Genomic DNA, 17,931 nt, shown 5'->3' with positions numbered 1-17,931 from the left:
GTGTCTTATTTTGAAATTTTTGTCGTCTAGACGGATTTCATTAATTTATATGTATATTGTGTGTGTATATATATATATATGTACATAACAATAACAACAATTTTCTCTTTTTATGAATTGTAAATTATATTAAGTTAAAACTTTAGCTCACTCGACGACATTGTGAAATTTGTAACGAAAAAAACAGGACGATGACGACAGTACCTTTACTTTGAAAGCAAAAACAGGAAATTGTCGTGTTGGGTTAAAGTGTGTCCTCTTATTCAATGTCGGGGACTGTATGCCGCAACAACACTGTTGCGGCATTCAATGAAGCGTTTCCTGCGCATTCCTTTTTTTTAGATGCGAACTCAAACCACTTTTTTTGGCCTCCATAAATGGTGCAATTCTAACGAGGTGAAGCAAGAACGGGAAGACAAGGCGATCCGTGACGTGACAGCGTCCCCCACTTCAGTATTACAGGACGGGGTCGTTTCTTGAACGCGTATTTATTCAATGGACTACAGACCCAGCAAGATTACACAATCTCCGATGGGATTAAAGGTCAAAAAAGGCATCAAAGAGTCTGGAGGAACCTTTGATTGTTTTTGTGTTAATCAGATCAGGGTTTCCAAACTGTGGGTCAGGGGCCTAATTTGAACGCAGAGGAAATTTGTTTTTTCCAGTAAATCTATAATTTTTAATAATTTTGCAGTCCTCCGCCACCATTATGCTGCTGAACTGCGATCATCCTTTAACTCTTTTGAGTTATTCAGATGTGCCGCCCCGTGTCATTGAGAACTTCATCCTCACCGGATACCGTTTCCCTAACTACAGCTTCCGGGATTGCATCCTGTCAGCGTTCCGGCCCACAAATGAAACAGGCAACTTCTGGACGCACTTCCTCCCCATGTTTGTGTTTGCATACTACTACGCTGAGGTGTTTGACTGGGAAGGGTCGCCGTCTGGGGGTCATCCGTTCTTCTACCCGCTTTGGAACTACTTCCTGTGTGTTTCCCTTCTGCTGATGTGCAGCAGTTTGGCCCACTTGCTTAACGCCATGTCGCTGGTGGTGAGAGAGGTGTGCTTCTTTGTGGATTATGGCACCATTAGCGCCTACACGGTTGGATCGTCCTTGGCGTATCACTACTACATCCATCCCAGGCCTGGGGTAGTCGAGACTAAGGGGAACACCACCCACATTGGGGACCTGAACTCTTCAGCGTTTCAACTCTTCTTTGAAACACTTTACATCCCGAGTGCTTGTGTCGTGGCGGTTATTTGCCTCTTATCCTGCTGCAACTCGCGTCAAAAGTGGAGGCGCCACCGCTACGCTATTCGTACCCTTGTGTTCCTTCTCCCGTTTCTGGTGTCATCCACACCCGTTTTTTACCGCCTCATCCAATCACCGTACTCCACTGCATCAATCTTCTTTTATCGCCACTGCCTCTGGCTACTGGTATCGGCGGTTTTCAACATCAGCAAGGTCCCTGAGAGGTTGGCGCCGGGTCAATTCGACATCTGGGGTCACAGCCACCAGTGGTTCCACTGCTGCACGTTTTTATCTATTCTTGATGAGTTACACATGATTAAGTCGGAGGTGAGGGTCATCTTGGACGACTCGGCAACGCTGCCGCCTGGCCCCACGGTGGCGGCCACTTATGGGGTCATGCTCTTCCTGCAGACGACCATCATGTCCATTATTGTGGCTTTTTCTTGGAATGCTAACTGTATTTATGGACCTCTCAGGGATCAACTAGCAAAGAAACAGAAATGTCACTGACTATTTAATAGTACTTTTTATTCCTATGTAGTAATGAATCAGTGATGAATAAAAACACAATGTTTTCCCCTGATGCTCGTCCTAAGCTTCGATGTATGCATTTGTAGTTTATATACATCACAAATAGGGTCCATTTGATGGTTATCATGCTAACAAGGTTTGTTTAACATATAACTTTTGTATGTGCATGTTTTCATTCATTCATTCATTTTCTACCGCTTTTTCCTCACGAGGGTCGCGGGGGGTGCTGGAGCCTATCCCAGCTGTCTTTGGGCGAGAGGCGGAGTACACCCTGGACTGATCGCCAGCCAATCACAGGGCACATATAGACAAACAACCATTCACACTCACATTCATACCTATGGACAATTTGGAGTCGCCGATTAACCTAGCATGTTTTTGGAATGTGGGAGGAAACCGGAGTACCCGGAGAAAACCCACGCATGCACGGGGAGAACATGCAAACTCCACACAGAGATAACCAAGGGTGGAATTGAACCCTGGTCTCCTAGCTGTGAGGTCTGAGCGCTAACCACTCGACCGCCGTGCCACCCTGTGCATGTTTTTTTTTTTTTTACAGTTTATATTATACAACTTGGGCCCTCTGTAGGCAACCCGTGGACCACATCTGACCCATTGAAGGTTTTATTTGTCCGGCCAACTAAAGACGTTCATGCAGTACTCAGTGAAGTGTGCAGTAGAAGAGGGCTTGCATTTAAACAAATATGGTCCTTAAATTCTATTAAAAAAGAAAATGAAAATAGGATTTTTAATAGTGACTGGACTAAAATACCATTAAGTGACAAAGCAGATGTGTTTTGTCACAAAGTAAACACCGTTTCAAAGGAACTTCCCTTGTTTTAGACTAAAACAGATTTATTCAATGTTTGTGGAATGCTATGTTTGAAATGTAAAATGTGTTTGCTCCGTTTAATGAACAGCACATGTCCGGGCCTTGGCCAGTGGCGCTTATGGTTTCAATGATGCTCTGGGCTGACGGACAAACTCTCCAACCCCCAACACAAAGCTTTTCTTTACAAATACATTTTTTTTTAATTAACAAAACTTTACTGTAAAACTTGCCACAAAAGATCCATCCATCTTCTATGCCGCTTATCCTCACTATAGGGTCAGGGGTATGCTGGCTGGGGCAGAGGCAGGGTACACCCATCACCAACCAGTATAGTAAAACAAAATATTCAAAGCCAAGTCATACGTAGTATTATATACTGGTCACTAGGTGTTGGTAATGTTACAGTGAAGATACATTACCTTGCATTACATTACTACTCTTTATTACTATTATTACTGTACATTACTACATTGTACTCTTGCTGCTGTGCAATGCAAATTTCCCCACAGAGGACGATTTTTTTTTTTTAATTTTTATCAGAAGAGGAGCAAGAAGAGTAGCATCAGTGTCTATAATTCATCCATCTATCCATCCTTTTTCTATGCCGCTTATCCTCAGTAGGGTCGTGGGTATGCTGGAGCCTGACTATAATTCAATATATTAAATTCAACTTTTCACAGTATTAGATTGTTATGTGTATTGATTGTGTAAGTGTGTGATGCTTTTTGTGTGACACTGTCTCCCTTTTGAAAGGGTGTAGCGTCCTTAGACGAAATAAGCCAATATTAAATATTATATTATAATATTATAATATTAAAGTATGCTCCCATATGGTTACAATTTATGATGTATGCTGTGTCATGGCCACCTGAATATTCATGTAACCATGTCAAAATCGCGCTTTTACAAAATGAAGCAGAACTTACATCAAGTTGTTAAAGCTCACGAAAGGTAGTTGTTTTCAAACTATTTAACTACGACCTTTACGATTTATGGTGGCATTCGCAAAGCGCCATAAATGTCGTCGCAAGTTTTTTTTTTATATATATTTTATTACAAGCTTCAATTGTAAAAAAACCAATAACAATATAAGCTGAATTACAGGAACATAAAAGTGCAATTCTACAGAACAATATCAACATAAATAAAAATAAAAATAAATAACAAAAAAAGGAATGTGCGAGGGATATTGCTTGAAAATAATAACAACAAAATAAACATAGAAAACATGTCACTTAAGCTTGTTCTTCATATGAATTGTTTTTAGAACGTTCTCCAATGTATGAAAGGTTTTCAGTGCTTTTCAGTTTTAAATGTCGTCGCAAGTGTTGTGCCGCAAATTGCCATTGGCGTATTTGTCCTAGCTTGCTTGCCGTAGACTTCCGGCTCCGAGGACGCGGCAACAAACGGATGTGACATCGCTCAAGATGGCGGCGCTCACGTACTTCGCTCCCAAGTGCAAACCTGGTATCGTATTAATCGTTTTAAACAATTTGTGTCCTCCTTGTTTTTATTAATTAAGTAATTATTATTATTTATTTATTATTTATTGCAATTACCCGCCATTATTTAGCTATTTTCATCTTATAGCCCGTCGTTGTTTAGCGACAGTAACACCACTCCGAGACATTTACACTTGTACCACCTAGCAGATCTCTTTAAATTTTAAATTAGATAACTGTCGCGTCCTTAAAAGTGCATGTTGGGTTATATTTTCATTTTGGGTAGATCTTCTTCATCTTCTATTTAGTCTATTTAGTCAATTATTTCATTCTTTCAATTCAAGTAATTCCTTGCTTGGCAAATTAAGCAACCTCAGTTAAAGTCTTTCCAGTTCATGGACCGAAGCTATGGCAGAAGATTAAAGGGATATGGGAGATTAATTTACTTTAATATCTATCTTCACACGAAGTTTTATCCAAATTACATTGACCATTAGTTTTTTGCGTTTGCGCGTGTTTTTATGTTATCAAAATAGTTGTTTATCATTTGACGACTTGCCCACACAGTGTTTGCCTTTTTGCTGTGTAGTGTTTGTCATTTTTTATCATTGTTTGTCACATTTCTACATTAGCTGATAAAATGCTAAAAAAGAATGTGAAAAAGAACTTTACAAACATGTAATTGCCTAAACGCCTTTAATTGGGCTCCAGACTCAAATACATTTTGCCGAATTTTATGATGTATTGAGAGATTTTAGTCATGCCACACAATATACAATAAAACTTGGTTTGGGGGTGGTGGGGGAAACTGCAGAAGTGGCTCAACAAAACCAAGTGCTGAAGGTGCAGCTCAACAAACCCAAACAGAATAAAATGGTACTGCAACGGTGGTTATCAACTCACCCTGCCAAGTCCAGTTCTCAGCTTTGTACTCAGTGTTCACATAAAGAGGGATGTTTGAGGTCATATTATTCTACTCTCGTGCAAATATGGAGCAATCCTATGTGGTGTATTTGTACACAAGATGATTATTATGGAGGAGTTGAAAAAGATTGTCATTGCCATAATGCAACACCGCAACGCTAATACACAGTAAATTCACTTAAATATATTTTTAGGGCTGTTGGACCTAGGCCAGCCCTTTCTTGTGGCTTCTCTGAGGTTTGCATCAAAGAAGGCTGGTGGATCCACCAAGAACCTCGGAGGAAAGAGCCCTGGCAAGAGATATGGACTCAAGAAAAATGAAGGTATTGCTTTTAACTTGTCTCCCGGTGCTAGTTGTGGGGGCAAGCCCCGAATGCCTCAGAAAGGGAAAGCGGTGCCCGGGGGCGCCTGCTGACCTCAACTGAGGATACAGTCGGACTTTGAGGACTTTCTCAATACCACTGACATACCAGAGAGAGTCAGAGTTAGATGATACGTATGCTGACAGTTCCATCACCGTGGCTGAGGTATCGGGGTGGTCGGAATGCTCCTCAATGCTCCTCAGTGGCGCACTGCGACGTGGCATTCGGTCCTTGTACAACCAGAGCAGGAGCCTGTTTCGTTTGCATTGCCACCAGGAAGTCGAGCCTGTTTCTGGTCACTGATTTTGTTCATAATTTTCTTGGACAGAAATTCTAGGCGCAGCCAAGGCATTGAGGGAGTCCATTTTGGGGGCCTTAATTAATGAATTCATTCATTCATTTTCTACCGCTTTTTCCTCACGAGGGTCGCGGTGGGTGCTGGAGCCTATCCCAGCTGTCTTCGGGCGAGAGGCGGGGTACACCCTGGACTGGTCGCCAGCCAATCACAGGGCACATATAGACAAACAACCATTCACACTCACATTCATACCTATGGACAATTTGGAGTGGCCAATTAACCTAGCATGTTTTTGGAATGTGGGAGGAAACCGGAGTACCTGGAGAAAACCCACGCATGCACGGGGAGAACATGCAAACTCCACACAGAGATGGCCGAGGGTGGAATTGAACCCTGGTCTCCTCGCTGTGAGGTCTGCGCACTAACCACTCGACCGCCGTGCCGCCGGGGCCTTAATATGTTGTCTGCTATTTGCAGATGATGTGTTTCTGATGGCCTCATCGGGCTGTGACCTTCAGCGTTTACAGGGGCGGTTTGCATTTGAGTGTGAAGCTTCTGGGATGAGACTCAGCACCTCCATAGTTGTCAGTCCGTAAAGGGTGGATGGCTTTCACCGGGTTGGGTGAAAGGGTTGGCTCCACCGGGTCCTACCCCAGGTGGAGGAGTTAAAGTATCTCGGGGTCTTGTTTACAAGTGAGGGAAGGTTGGAATGTGAGGTCAAGAGGCGGATCGGTGCTGCGTATGCAGCAATGCGGTTGCTGTACTGGGCCGTCGAGGTGAAGAGAGTTGAGCTGACATTTGTTTGATGATCTGAAGCATTTAAGCGTGACAAAAAGAAAAAAAGGGGGGAAACACTTTTTTTTTTTTTTACCCCTAATGCAAAATTTTGACATCTGTATGTTTTGACTTTGACTTTTTGTCTTGTTCAAGGAAACTTTGTCCATGCTGGCAACATCCTGGCAACACAGAGGATAATGCGGTATCACCCAGGAGCACATGTAAGTGTAAGAAGATTCTGTTGGGATGACCAAAATGATTTTTATTTGCTAAATATTGCAATTATAAGAGAGAATTACTTTCTTCAAAATCAAAGCATATACAAAGATGAATATATTTTTGAACAATGTGGGACAGAGATATGCCTTTGGAAGCTTCTGATCGGTTAACTGACAACATCGGAGTGCTGTATTTTATACTGTATTTTAATGCTGTATTTTAAATCCACCCCTCAAACACACAGTTTCATTGTTTTATATCATGGGGAAATCAGAAATCAATTCATCCTTGGGTGCCATCTTGTGTTAAAGGCCAATCCAATTCTGATGCCATGTGATCATCCTGCTACCATAATCCACAACACCTGTTAGCGGTGCAAGTGCACTCAGGCTAGTGGGCAGAAACCACATCCAAAGGGTCACTGACTACATAATGACCAAAATAGTCAAAAGTGGTTTTAACTCATTTGCTAACCAAGACGTATTTGTTTTGAGTGCAAGACACAAACAGGTGATATGCAACTCTATCCCTTCTATTGTGTTGCTAATTTGGTGCAGTTTAAAGCCAAGGCCACAAGGTGGCAGAAGTGCATTTTATAAAAGCACAGGCAGCATCTTTGTCTTGTGAAGGAGCAACCAGGAAGTGACAAGGAGTGTCTTACAAAAGTGGTTAGCATTGAAGGGAAATTTTAATGCATACACTCTGCTGATTACGGAAACTTTTTTTTTCAATGAGTCTAATCTTTAGTTTGGTAAACAGACCCATGTAAAAAATATTGTGAAAAAGTTATTTTTTTTCACAATATAATAAAAAAATATGTCATATATTAACTGAATAGTTTCAAGCTTTTATTTTTTTAAATCTTGATGTTTAGCTTATGAAAACCAAAAATCCATGTGTCAAAAAATTCTGTCAAAATACCTACAGGGACGGCTTTTGAAATTTAGCTGGGATTGAAAGAGTTCAGGACAAGCAGTTCTTCATCAGTCCCATGACTTGTGGGCACATTCGAAAAGGTGTATCCAAGATGGCCTACAAACCTGAGTCCAGATTCTGGAAGAACTATGAAGCTTTGTGTGTTGGTTATCATGTGTAGCTGCTCTATAGGAGTCCACAACCCAATACAAAGGGCTGGAAAATGAGCATAATAGCATAGCATAATACTCATTTAACAAGAATGGCACAGCTACCCATTACTGACTCTTTTTTTTTGTAACATTTATTTCCATTTTAGAATTAAAAAAAATATTTTATTTGTATTTATTTATCTTAAACTTTTGCCCAGCCTATTTCACTTTAATGCTTGTTTGCAATAAATTGCTCTCAATTTTAATTGTAGTTCTGTTAAAGTATGTATATGTCGATGTATTTTATATTTATTTACTTCAATTACATTCATAATGAACATGTCATTATGAATTTTGTGTGTGTGAGCCTGCTTATGAGAGACATGTTTACCTACCAAATTTCATATTGCTAAGTAGAAAAATAGTTTTTACTGATAGAAAATGTTTAACTCCACTGTGTGTATTTGCTGTTTATTTTGTTTCAAAAAGGTCGGTATGGGAACAAATAAGACTCTTTACGCTCTTGAGGACGGCCATGTCCGCTTCACCAAGGAGGTCTACGTCCCACCACCTCGCAGTGAGGAGGCAAGCAAGGTCATCACCAACCTCGCCTCAGGAGCAATACTTTATAAAACTTTTATCAATGTTTTTCCAGTAAAGCAGGAGCCCAAGTTTAAGTTGGTTGGGCTTTTCTAAAATAAAACAAACTGTGTGGACTCATGAAATAAAAGTACATACTATGGTTGGCTGTTTTTGCAAAATGTACACAATCTTTGAAATCAATGCAGTATTTAAACTCTACAAATGTTTAGCATCTTTAGGTAGGTAGGTAGATACTTTATTCATCTACTTTTTGTATTTTTTTGTTTTTATGTGTGCACTACCTTTTTAACTCAGCAGTGGGGCTTGCATTCGGTATTGGGACCTTCAGTGGGGACTTAATCCACCTTTTAATACCACTACTCTCACATCAAAATAATATTAAAAACCACAATATTACGTGGCTTATTATTATGAGAGAAAGGCATTTCGCATATTGGGGATGAATACTGCAATGTCTGCTCAGTTGTTGTGAGAACGATGGTCAATGATCTCAGGGTTTAAAGTATTTGCGCACCTCACAGCTGGGGAGCCAAGTTCAATTCCGCCCTCGGCCATCTCTGTGTGGCGTTTGCATGTTCTCCCAGTGCATGTGTGGGTTTTCTCCGGGTACTCCGGTTTCCTCCCACATTCCAAAAACATGCTAGGTTAATTGGCCACTCCAAATTGTGCATAGAATATAATGTGAGTGTGAATGGTTGTTTGTCTATATGTGCCCTGTGATTGGCTGGCCACCAGTCCAGGGTGTACCCCGCCTCTCGCCCAAAGACAGCTGGAATAGGCTCCAGAATGCTGCGGACTCTTGTGATGATAAGCGGTATAGAAAATGGATGGATGCAAAGGGAGGTGGAACAGCCACATGCGGCTCTGGAGCCGCGGGTTGCTGACCCCTTGCTTAAACTTGGAAGAAGACTATATGAGGGCAAAGTCTAGAGACATTGCTCCTGAATTCCCCAAAGGAGTGTAAAGTCCATGTGCCTTTTTTTTGGGAGGTAGATCTGGAAACCTTTTGGAAAAACACATTGGACATTGGATTTGCAGTCACCAGTAAACCTAAAATGTTTTTGGAATGTGGGAGGAAACCAGATTACCCGGAGAAAACCCACGCATGCACGGAACTCCACGCAGAGCTGCCCGAGGGGGAATTGACCCCAGGTCTACTAACTGTGTGGCATTATGAGTGAATTATGAATAAGAAGTGAAAAAATGCGATGGTTAAACTTACACGGTCATGTTAATTTTGCCATTTTAGATGCCAGTGTTTCCAAGCGGCTAGTGGGAATGTTGCTCCAGGTGGTGAAGATGGCCTCACTGACAGCATCTACTGTCTGAACTAATGTCCATTTTTGTGAACTTACCTTTTTATCCGTCCCCAAATGTTTTAAGTTTTCGCATTTAGATCAGGGAATCACATAGGATGGTGGGAAGAGTGAGCATATTCCTCTGGAAGAAGTCCTTTGTCAGGCGGGCATAATGAAGTCCTGTTATGTTCTGTTGAAAAAGCCAGTTATTACCACACGGATGGATGAGGGCCTTCAGTCTTGAGGGATGCCACCTGCAACATCTCCACATAAGACACAACACAATAAAGAGTTAAACAACTGTTCTAAAAATACCTAAAATTGACAAGCTGATGTGACATTATATTTCTTATATTTATTATTTCCATCACAGAAAAAAATACAGCTGCAAAAAGTATGAATGGACCCAAAAAAAACTTTTCCATCAAATTAATTTTGGAATAATTAATGTAATTAATGCAATTAAAGCAATCGCAACAGCCATGGTTCATTTTCAATTCAATATGGATGCTTTTTATGTGGAACAAAAAAGGCATCAGTGATATCCAGTGATCCAGATCGGAATCTTTTTTCCCCGTTTGTTACGTGACCATGTTCTTTTTCATCACAGTCCAGATTTTGTGTCATTGATCTCCTGGTGTTGATTTGCACATAGCGAGAGTCTGTGGTCTCAATCAGTTGCACATCATTTTCATCCTCTGATGAATCAAGTATATGTACCGTGTTTGGAACTAAGTCATGAGTTAGTTTCTTGGCTTTGTGTGTAACATTCTTAGGGTCCGCACATGATTGCATTTCGTTCGCTTTCATTGGTCTGCGTTTGTGCGGAAAATGTTGTCCAATATGAGAATTGTCCTCCGCCGAACACAGTGACGCTGACCTTTCCAACAAATGCTTTGAAACAGTCAAATAGTTGCATTCCGATGAAGAGGAGTAATCGCAACTGTCTTCGGTTTCACAACTGTCAAGGTCGACATACAGCAGTCCCTTCTTTTGAAATGCATCTTTCTTCTCATCTATGTCGTCCTCAAGTACTTCGAAATGATCAGCAAATTCCATTGCGTTCACCTGTTGATATATTTCAGATGAATCATAGACCTCTAAACGGGAAGCAGAGGGGGATGCTAATAGTTTTGAGGGTCGAGTCTCTTTTGTTGCACCTTTGTCAAGAACGACAAAGTCTTTTGGGGGTTCATATTTCAGCGACAAAAGGTGTAGAGGAATAACACAAAAGGTATTACCTTCCTGGTCCTGATGTTGATGTTTACTTGGCAAAACAGACTGATTGATTTGTCTTTCATCCTCAATCTCACCTGAAGTAATCATGTGTACTTTGGTCGTATCATGCCTTTGGGGGGCACTGTTTAATATTGACATGATGGTTTTAGGTGGTAATGGGATCTCAGATGTAGGACTTTCATCATCACTTATGTCTTCATACTGTGGCTTTTCGCAACATACTTTCGATATTTCTCCATCATCATCATCTGAAATGTCGTCATATTGTGGATCCTTTATCATTTGAGTATTTGTGACTTTGACTGGTTTGGTAGAAGCAACTTGACATTCTGGTTTGCTGCTCACAGGCTTATTTTCATTTAGTAGGAAGCTATCCTTCACCATGGAAACAGGATGCTTTGTCATTTCCACCATTGGACGGTCTTCTCGATGATGTGCGTTAGTAGAAGCGACTTCCGTCCTAATTGGGCGACATTCTGTGGATGTAAAGAAACTACTGTTAGTATGCTAGCCTAAGTTCAGTACACACATTAGTTAGCCCGTTTAGAACATTCATTCATTTTCTACCGCTTATCCTCACGAGGGTCGCGCGGGGTGCTGGAGCCTATCCCAGCTGTCTTCACCCTGGACTGGTGGCCAGCCAATCACAGGGCACATATAGACAAACAACCATTCACACTCACATTCATACCTATGGACAATTTGGAGTGGCCAATTAACCTAGCATGTTTTTGGAATGTGGGAGGAAACCGGACTACCTGGAGAAAACTGAAAAATATGTTTTATTTTAAAAAAGTGTTGTGAGGTAGACAATAAAACACTGAAATAATGTAGAAATGTATGCACCTTACTTAAGAAACATTTATTATGAACAATTATATCTCAGGGCTGCACAGCGGTCGAGTGGTTAGCACGCAGACCTCACAGCTAGGAAAGTCCCAAGCATGCTGGAGCCCATCACAGCTGTCTTCGGGCGAGAGGCGGGGTACACCCTGAACTGGTCGCCAGCCAATCACAGGGCACATATAGACAAACAACCATTCACACTCACATTCATACCTATGGACAATTTGGAGTGGCCAATTAACCTAGCATGTTTTTGGAATGTGGGAGGAAACCGGAGTACCCGGAGAAAACCCACGCATGCAAGGGGAGAACATGCAAACTCGAGGGTGGAATTGAACCCTGGTCTCCTAGCTGTGAGGTCTGGGTGCTAACCACACGAACGCCGTGCCGCCCTCCGTTTACAACAGGATTACCCATTTCCCAAAATTAACACAGGTCTCATTTATTTGATGGCTCTCAAAGGAAAACTGTACTTTTGGAATTTTGCCCATCCTCAATCCTTACGTGAGACATGAAAACACTCTTTTCTGTTTGTTCTAAAGATATAAAAATCATAAAAAGATTATGAATGCACATCATGGGAAACACATCAAGCTTCCTGAAAAAAAAGACTCTGTGTGGCATTTTTGCTCTGATTCTACATTACTTATAGTTACGAACATGCTTGAGGAGATCCAGCCAGTCCAAGTCCGCTCATGCATCGCCGACATGACAGGAGCCTACTCTTTGTTATATGTACATTACTTTGGACAGAAAAGTGCACGTGTACAAAATATATTCAAAGCCCAAAGGTCCATTAAGGTGATTGCCCCATGAAGGATGGGACTTGGTTTTACCGTGTACCATTACATCTCTAGTGATCAGTGTAGTCTTATTTAGACTCGGGATGCATTTCACCAGCTTTTCCTTTAACCTCATTCAAGCTTTTCTTTTTTTTCAACCTGTGCAACTACAACAGTCAAGTACTCAACAACAGGACAAGAAGAACTGTCATGACTGACATTTGACCAAAGTGATGTACCTTTTTGAATGGTTGCAGATCCATGAATACCGTCGTTGCAGTTCCTAAAGTATGCAAGCTTTTCTGCAATCAGGGTTTGTATTTGGATATCCGTCGGTGGCTCTGCTGCTCCAGTTGACAAAAGTCGGCATGTTGATAATGGTGGAGAATACATCTGTTGTCCACAAACAGCTGAATGAGCATAGTCTAGCTTGTGTGCTCTCATTTGTCCACAATCTTTAGCAGTTGGTAAGATATTCAAGTTCCAACTTGAATCTGATAAATGGGCTCTTGCATAGAAATTAGCATATGTCTTCTCTGATGAAAATGAGGCATTTAAAAAGGATTTTAAATCTGCATTGAATCACATATAACATTACTCTGAGGTGAGGGAAGTGGAGTAATACTAGTATATTGTCAAAATGCAGGACAGGCCTTTTCTTGACTGTTCAAACATCCAGGTCGCATTGTTAAGAAAGCAGCCTTCTGTGTGACTCCCGTTAAATCTGTAAAAAAAAAAAAAAAAAAAAATTACTTGATATGTACTATCACAAATAAATCAGACTCAGGTTGACAGGATTTTTTTGCATGAACTACAAAGTAGTATATACAAAGTCAACACAAAAAAATCTTTTTTTTTTAGTTTTTATCACACAATCAATACAGTACTGACATAGCTTTTTTAACTGTGTACTAACCAATGAATGTTGTATTTTGGTGTGTCTTTTATTCTGTTTACTTGCTCTATTCAACTTCATTCTTTTGTAAAGTGTCTTTGAGTATCTTGAAAAGCGCTATACAAATAAAATGTATTATTATTATTATTATTATTATTATTATTATAACAGTGTGTCACTCTTCTCGGCAAGCAATATACATATTTTATATACATATGATATAAATACATTATGTCACAACAGTAAGTACACTCCTCACATGCACAATATTTTATTTCTTTTAATGGGACAACACTAAAGATAACCTTTGATGCAAAATAGACAAAAAGTGTACAGCTTGGATAACTGTATATTTGCTGTACCCTCAAAATAACAACACACAACCATTAATGTCTAAACTGCTGCAAAAATGAGTATGTATGTTAAAAGGTACAGTACTAATTGGGCCCAATTATCCGTTATTTCTGCCTGGTGGCGTGTGAATCAGTGGACAAAGTCGATAAAAAAAGTTTTTGGTATGAATTAGGATCAGGTGTTAAATTTGGTGTCATCATGTTCACATTCTCTCACACTATAGGGCCATATGAAATCTGCTACATTTTTTTCATTAAAACATTTTTTTTAATTACATTTTCTCTGCTTTTTACACTTATTTTAGTACCATAATTTGTTTTTTGTGAAAGGGAATAAAATAAGTTATAATAAATGTATGAATGTAGGAAAATGTAGGATCATTAGGCAATTTTGCAGAGTCTTGCAGAAAACAACGTAGCTTAGCTAGGTTTTGTCTTTTTTTTTTTTTAATTGTTCAAAATCTTCCAGAAAGGTCACATCATGCTTAATGAAGACATAGTTGTAGATGCAATTGTAATAGCTTTATTTTGTATGGTATTTTTTCACAACACCCTTATTTTATTAGCAAAATTAGGCAGGCTCGACATCAGGCTCGGTGACAAGAGAGAATTATGAGATAAATAATCAAAATTATGAGAAAATGTTGTAATTAGGAGACTGGAAAGTTGTAATTATGGGATCAAATGGCTAAATTATCACATCAAAAGCCAAAGATGTGAGATAAAAAGTCAATTATGCAAAAGTGTCGAAATTATGAGATAGATAAAAAGTACAAAATCCCATACAAAGTCCTAATTATGAGATAGGGAAGTTATGATTATGAGAAAAGTAATACATAAAAAGTCCTAATTATGAGAAAGTGCCGAAATTATGAGCTAGTATGCGATAAAAACTCAAAATTACGAGAAAAACTAATTATGACAAAGGAAAGTTCTAATTATTAACATTTTTTTAAATATTTATTTAACATTTTTTGCAAATATTATGTCATTGTCGAGTGTCCGTGGTGTAAAGACAGAGCAGCGCAATTAAATATTTGTCCGAGTGGCAACGCGTTGCTGATTGCTTCGTTCCTCCAATAGAGTTAATGATGCACGTGAGGTGGTGCCTTTTTCCAATGTAAAAAAAACGTACAGTGGCTCAAAAAAAGGTTGAAAAACACTGCTCTAATTATCTGAATAATTGTTGCAGCACTACATTCCTATTTCATGTAATTGTCTATTTGACATCCATATAAAAAATAATTAGGGCAGTTAATTGAATTAAATGTTTAATCGTGATTAACCACGTTTGTGTCCATGGAATCTGGAACCTGGACTTTTATGAAAAGGGATATCAATTTTGGAAATATGGGCCCTTATTTTAAAAATGATATACAGTTAAAAAGTATATTATTGCAATATACTGCAATACATTTATTGCTATGTTGTTTATTAGCACTTTAGCTCTTAAACTTAAAAAAAGGTTCAGGAAATACAAAATGTGAGTGAGTTATGGACTACGTTGCTGAATTTTCCCACTAAAAATAATACATCAGAAGTCAGTCACTGGATACTCAGAACCTGAGAACGGTTACTCCTATTAAAGTAATTATTTGAAGATTGAGATTTTACTTTAATTTGAGTCATATTATTTGAAGGAAAACCTTCTTTTACTCGAGTCATTGAATTCTAAAGTAACAGTACTTAATTAAGTAAAATATTTGGCTACTCTAACCACCACTGAGGATATGAAGCCAGGTAAAGATATGTATTGATAAAGTATCTTTCTGGAAGCAGCCATGTTCATACGTTCAGACAACAACGTCCAAAATTGTTTTATTTAGTCGTGTACGTTAGTCCAACGGTTATTTTTCACTGAGTTGACATAGCACTTTGAAAACTTAACAACCGTCACGCTACGTCCTCTTATGTTACGTGAACATTATTATTACGAACAGTATTACGCTAATAGCTTGTTAAAACGTTTTTGAAAAGGAATAAAGTGACAACATTGACGGTACAAACAAAGTTTCAAGTATCACTTACCATCTGTCGTTTGGAACCAAAATGTCCAATTTACTCTAACGTAACGTCAAGCCAGGGAGTTTGTGTTTAGAATCCAAGGTTATCGGTGATATTCCCCGGAAAAAACAGATGGAAACCAAAAATCTGTCCACTTTATTTACCGATTTTTACTTCGCTTGTACAAAATACGTCTTCTTCTATTATTGGTGGTTGACAAGTACCTTGTGGTGTGCACTACCGCCATCTTGTGGATAGGAGTGTGAAACGTCAGCTCTACACTGTAGGGCCCGTTCTAGTCTCGCACATGTTGGGGTGCAGTCCGAAATGTTAAGGAGGCATTATGCATACTCGGGTTGGGACAGTTTTTTATATACCGGTATAGATTCTAGAGCAGGGGTCTCAAACTCAATTTACCTGGGGGCCACCGGAGCTAGGTTCTGGGTGAAGCCGGGCTGCATCAGGTTTTCAAAAAAAACCCAAAACGCATTTATTAAAAACTGGAAAAAAATCAATAAAAAAACTATCTTCAATACTTTTGCTTCTGCTGTACCCTACACTTTTTCAGTACTTTGGTTCCGGTTCTCAAATATCTTAATTTTTATTTTTCTATACACAAAATAAGATAAAAATAAATAAATAAATTAAGAATGAAGACAATAAATCAATCAATCAGTAATAAATAAGTATAATAATAATAAAACAGCAAATAAGAAAAACGTAAGAAACCACATACAGTTGGTAGAGAAATTATTTTTTTCAGATTCAAATGTACAGTATTAACAGTTATTTAATCTTTAACATGAACATTAATGAAACTTAATAATTTTACCCAATTAGCAAGTTAGCATCGTACTCAGTTCCATCTGGGAGCAGCGTCGTAACTTTAACAACATGTTTGATGAGATGCTTTATCTTGACGTGTATTTTCCGTTTGATTCCAAATCATTTCCTGCATTTATTTGTACCCAGCGTCATAAGCCTTTAGCTTCATTGCTAATCCAAAGCAAAACAGGGTGGGGTAACAGGGTAGGGTAACAGTATGGGCGGGGCAAAATCATGTTAATTGTGTCCGGTGTGCACACAGCTTTAAGCTGTCATTTCAACATTAAACTTTGGTATCAAGGTGGGGGCCTCAAACTAGCGTCTCGCGGGCCGCATTTGGCCCACGGGCCGCAAGTTTGAGACCCCTGTTCGAGTGTATATCTTCACCGCTTTAATATAAGAAGCGTTTTACTCAATGTGTCTTACAGATATTCTCAACACATACAGGACACACTACTGGCCTTCAAAATAAAAGTGCTGTTTGTCGTCTGAGTAAACAAGATTGAACAAGAACAAGAAGTGTCATAAAACAACACCTTACATATGCACGTCCTTAATGACAAGCACATGCATGCAGTTTATTAAAGATTTAGTAGCAATGTGTGCAGAGGCTGACATCCCATTAGAAAGGTTAGCCAATTTAATAATAAATAAATGTGCTTTTGAAAAGTTAGCCAGTTTATTACCAATAAATAAACGTGTGCTACAATTTGAGACAAATGTATTTCATTATATGGCTTAAGATTTTAAACTTTCTATACAAGACACTGCTGAATTAAAATTATGTTGTTTTATACCGTGATGCATCCCCAAAATATTGTGATATATGCTAAGGTCCGTATCGCCCAACCCTAGTTTGCGAAGTTCATTCCATTCCATTTTCCTACACTTATTTGGGTCTTGGTCACGAGCAGTCTCAGTAGGGAAGCCCAGACTTCCTAGTCCCCGGCCACCTCCTCCAGCTCCACCATGAAGACACCAAGGAATTCCCACGCCAGCCGTGAAACGTAATTCCTCCTGTATGTGATGTGTGTTATTTATGAATTACTATGGTTCGTAAGTATTTGCACCATTGCGAATCAGCAATAATTTTGACTCTCAAAGAGCTCTGAGTCCACCTTAAAAAGGTCCACCTTTACCCAACGAGTAACCACCCACCTACCCCCCCCCCCCCCCTTTGAGCTCATTAATGTGACCTGTGCACCCCCCCCCCCCCCCAGTGAGTCATAATCCAACTGTTAGGAGATCTCCACAAAGCTGGAAAAGGCTATGGAACAATTGGAAAGCAGCTTGAAGTTGCTGCAATTGTTAGAAAATGGAAAAGGCTCAACATGACTGCTAATCTACCCCCCCAAAAATGTGGTCTGTTAAGACCCACTGAA

General features: G+C 39.6%; 3 protein-coding genes across 4 annotated transcripts; 2 read left to right on the top strand and 1 right to left on the bottom strand.

The window, feature by feature from the left end:
• Positions 1-262: 262 nt before the first annotated feature.
• Positions 263-3,121, top strand: paqr9 (progestin and adipoQ receptor family member 9). The gene has a single exon (XM_058066302.1). The coding sequence runs from the start codon at positions 710-712 to the stop codon at positions 1,760-1,762; it is 1,053 nt and encodes a 350-aa protein (XP_057922285.1). The 5' UTR covers positions 263-709; the 3' UTR covers positions 1,763-3,121.
• An 828-nt stretch (positions 3,122-3,949) lies between these two features.
• Positions 3,950-8,761, top strand: mrpl27 (mitochondrial ribosomal protein L27). The gene is made up of 4 exons (XM_058066304.1): positions 3,950-4,082; positions 5,176-5,304; positions 6,572-6,639; positions 8,194-8,761. The coding sequence occupies exons 1-4, from the start codon at positions 4,043-4,045 to the stop codon at positions 8,398-8,400; spliced, it is 444 nt and encodes a 147-aa protein (XP_057922287.1). The 5' UTR covers positions 3,950-4,042; the 3' UTR covers positions 8,401-8,761.
• Positions 8,762-9,021: 260 nt separating this feature from the next.
• On the bottom strand, positions 9,022-16,014 carry LOC131125109 (uncharacterized). 2 transcript variants are annotated; one of them, XM_058066301.1, is made up of 4 exons: positions 15,749-16,013; positions 13,126-13,196; positions 12,712-12,865; positions 9,036-11,320 (listed from the first exon to the last, which is right to left on the bottom strand). In XM_058066301.1, the coding sequence occupies exons 2-4, from the start codon at positions 13,156-13,158 to the stop codon at positions 10,104-10,106; spliced, it is 1,404 nt and encodes a 467-aa protein (XP_057922284.1). In that variant the 5' UTR covers positions 13,159-13,196; positions 15,749-16,013; the 3' UTR covers positions 9,036-10,103. The 2 variants fall into 2 exon arrangements, with proteins under 2 accessions (XP_057922283.1, XP_057922284.1); XM_058066300.1 differs by having other exon boundaries at positions 9,022-11,320; positions 12,712-13,196; positions 15,749-16,014.
• Positions 16,015-17,931: the final 1,917 nt, after the last annotated feature.

Source organism: Doryrhamphus excisus, chromosome 3 (assembly GCF_030265055.1).
Source record: "Doryrhamphus excisus isolate RoL2022-K1 chromosome 3, RoL_Dexc_1.0, whole genome shotgun sequence".
NCBI classification, from domain to species: domain Eukaryota; kingdom Metazoa; phylum Chordata; class Actinopteri; order Syngnathiformes; family Syngnathidae; genus Doryrhamphus; species Doryrhamphus excisus.
This window is presented reverse-complemented; position numbering and strand designations above follow the sequence as displayed.

Bases quoted from the DNA above. Each gene is read 5' to 3' on its own strand.
- mrpl27 (XM_058066304.1), top strand. From the start codon at position 4,043: ATGGCGGCGCTCACGTACTTCGCTCCCAAGTGCAAACCTG. The intron at 4,083-5,175 runs GTATCGTATTAA...ATATATTTTTAG, and splicing joins CGCTCCCAAGTGCAAACCTG to GGCTGTTGGACCTAGGCCAG. The intron at 6,640-8,193 runs GTAAGTGTAAGA...TGTTTCAAAAAG, and splicing joins GGTATCACCCAGGAGCACAT to GTCGGTATGGGAACAAATAA.
- LOC131125109 (XM_058066300.1), bottom strand. From the start codon at position 12,916: ATGAGAGCACACAAGCTAGACTATGCTCATTCAGCTGTTTGTGGACAA. The intron at 11,321-12,711 runs GTACATCACTTT...TTACATCCACAG, and splicing joins ATCTGCAACCATTCAAAAAG to AATGTCGCCCAATTAGGACG.
- paqr9 (XM_058066302.1), top strand. From the start codon at position 710: ATGCTGCTGAACTGCGATCATCCTTTAACTCTTTTGAGTTATTCAGAT.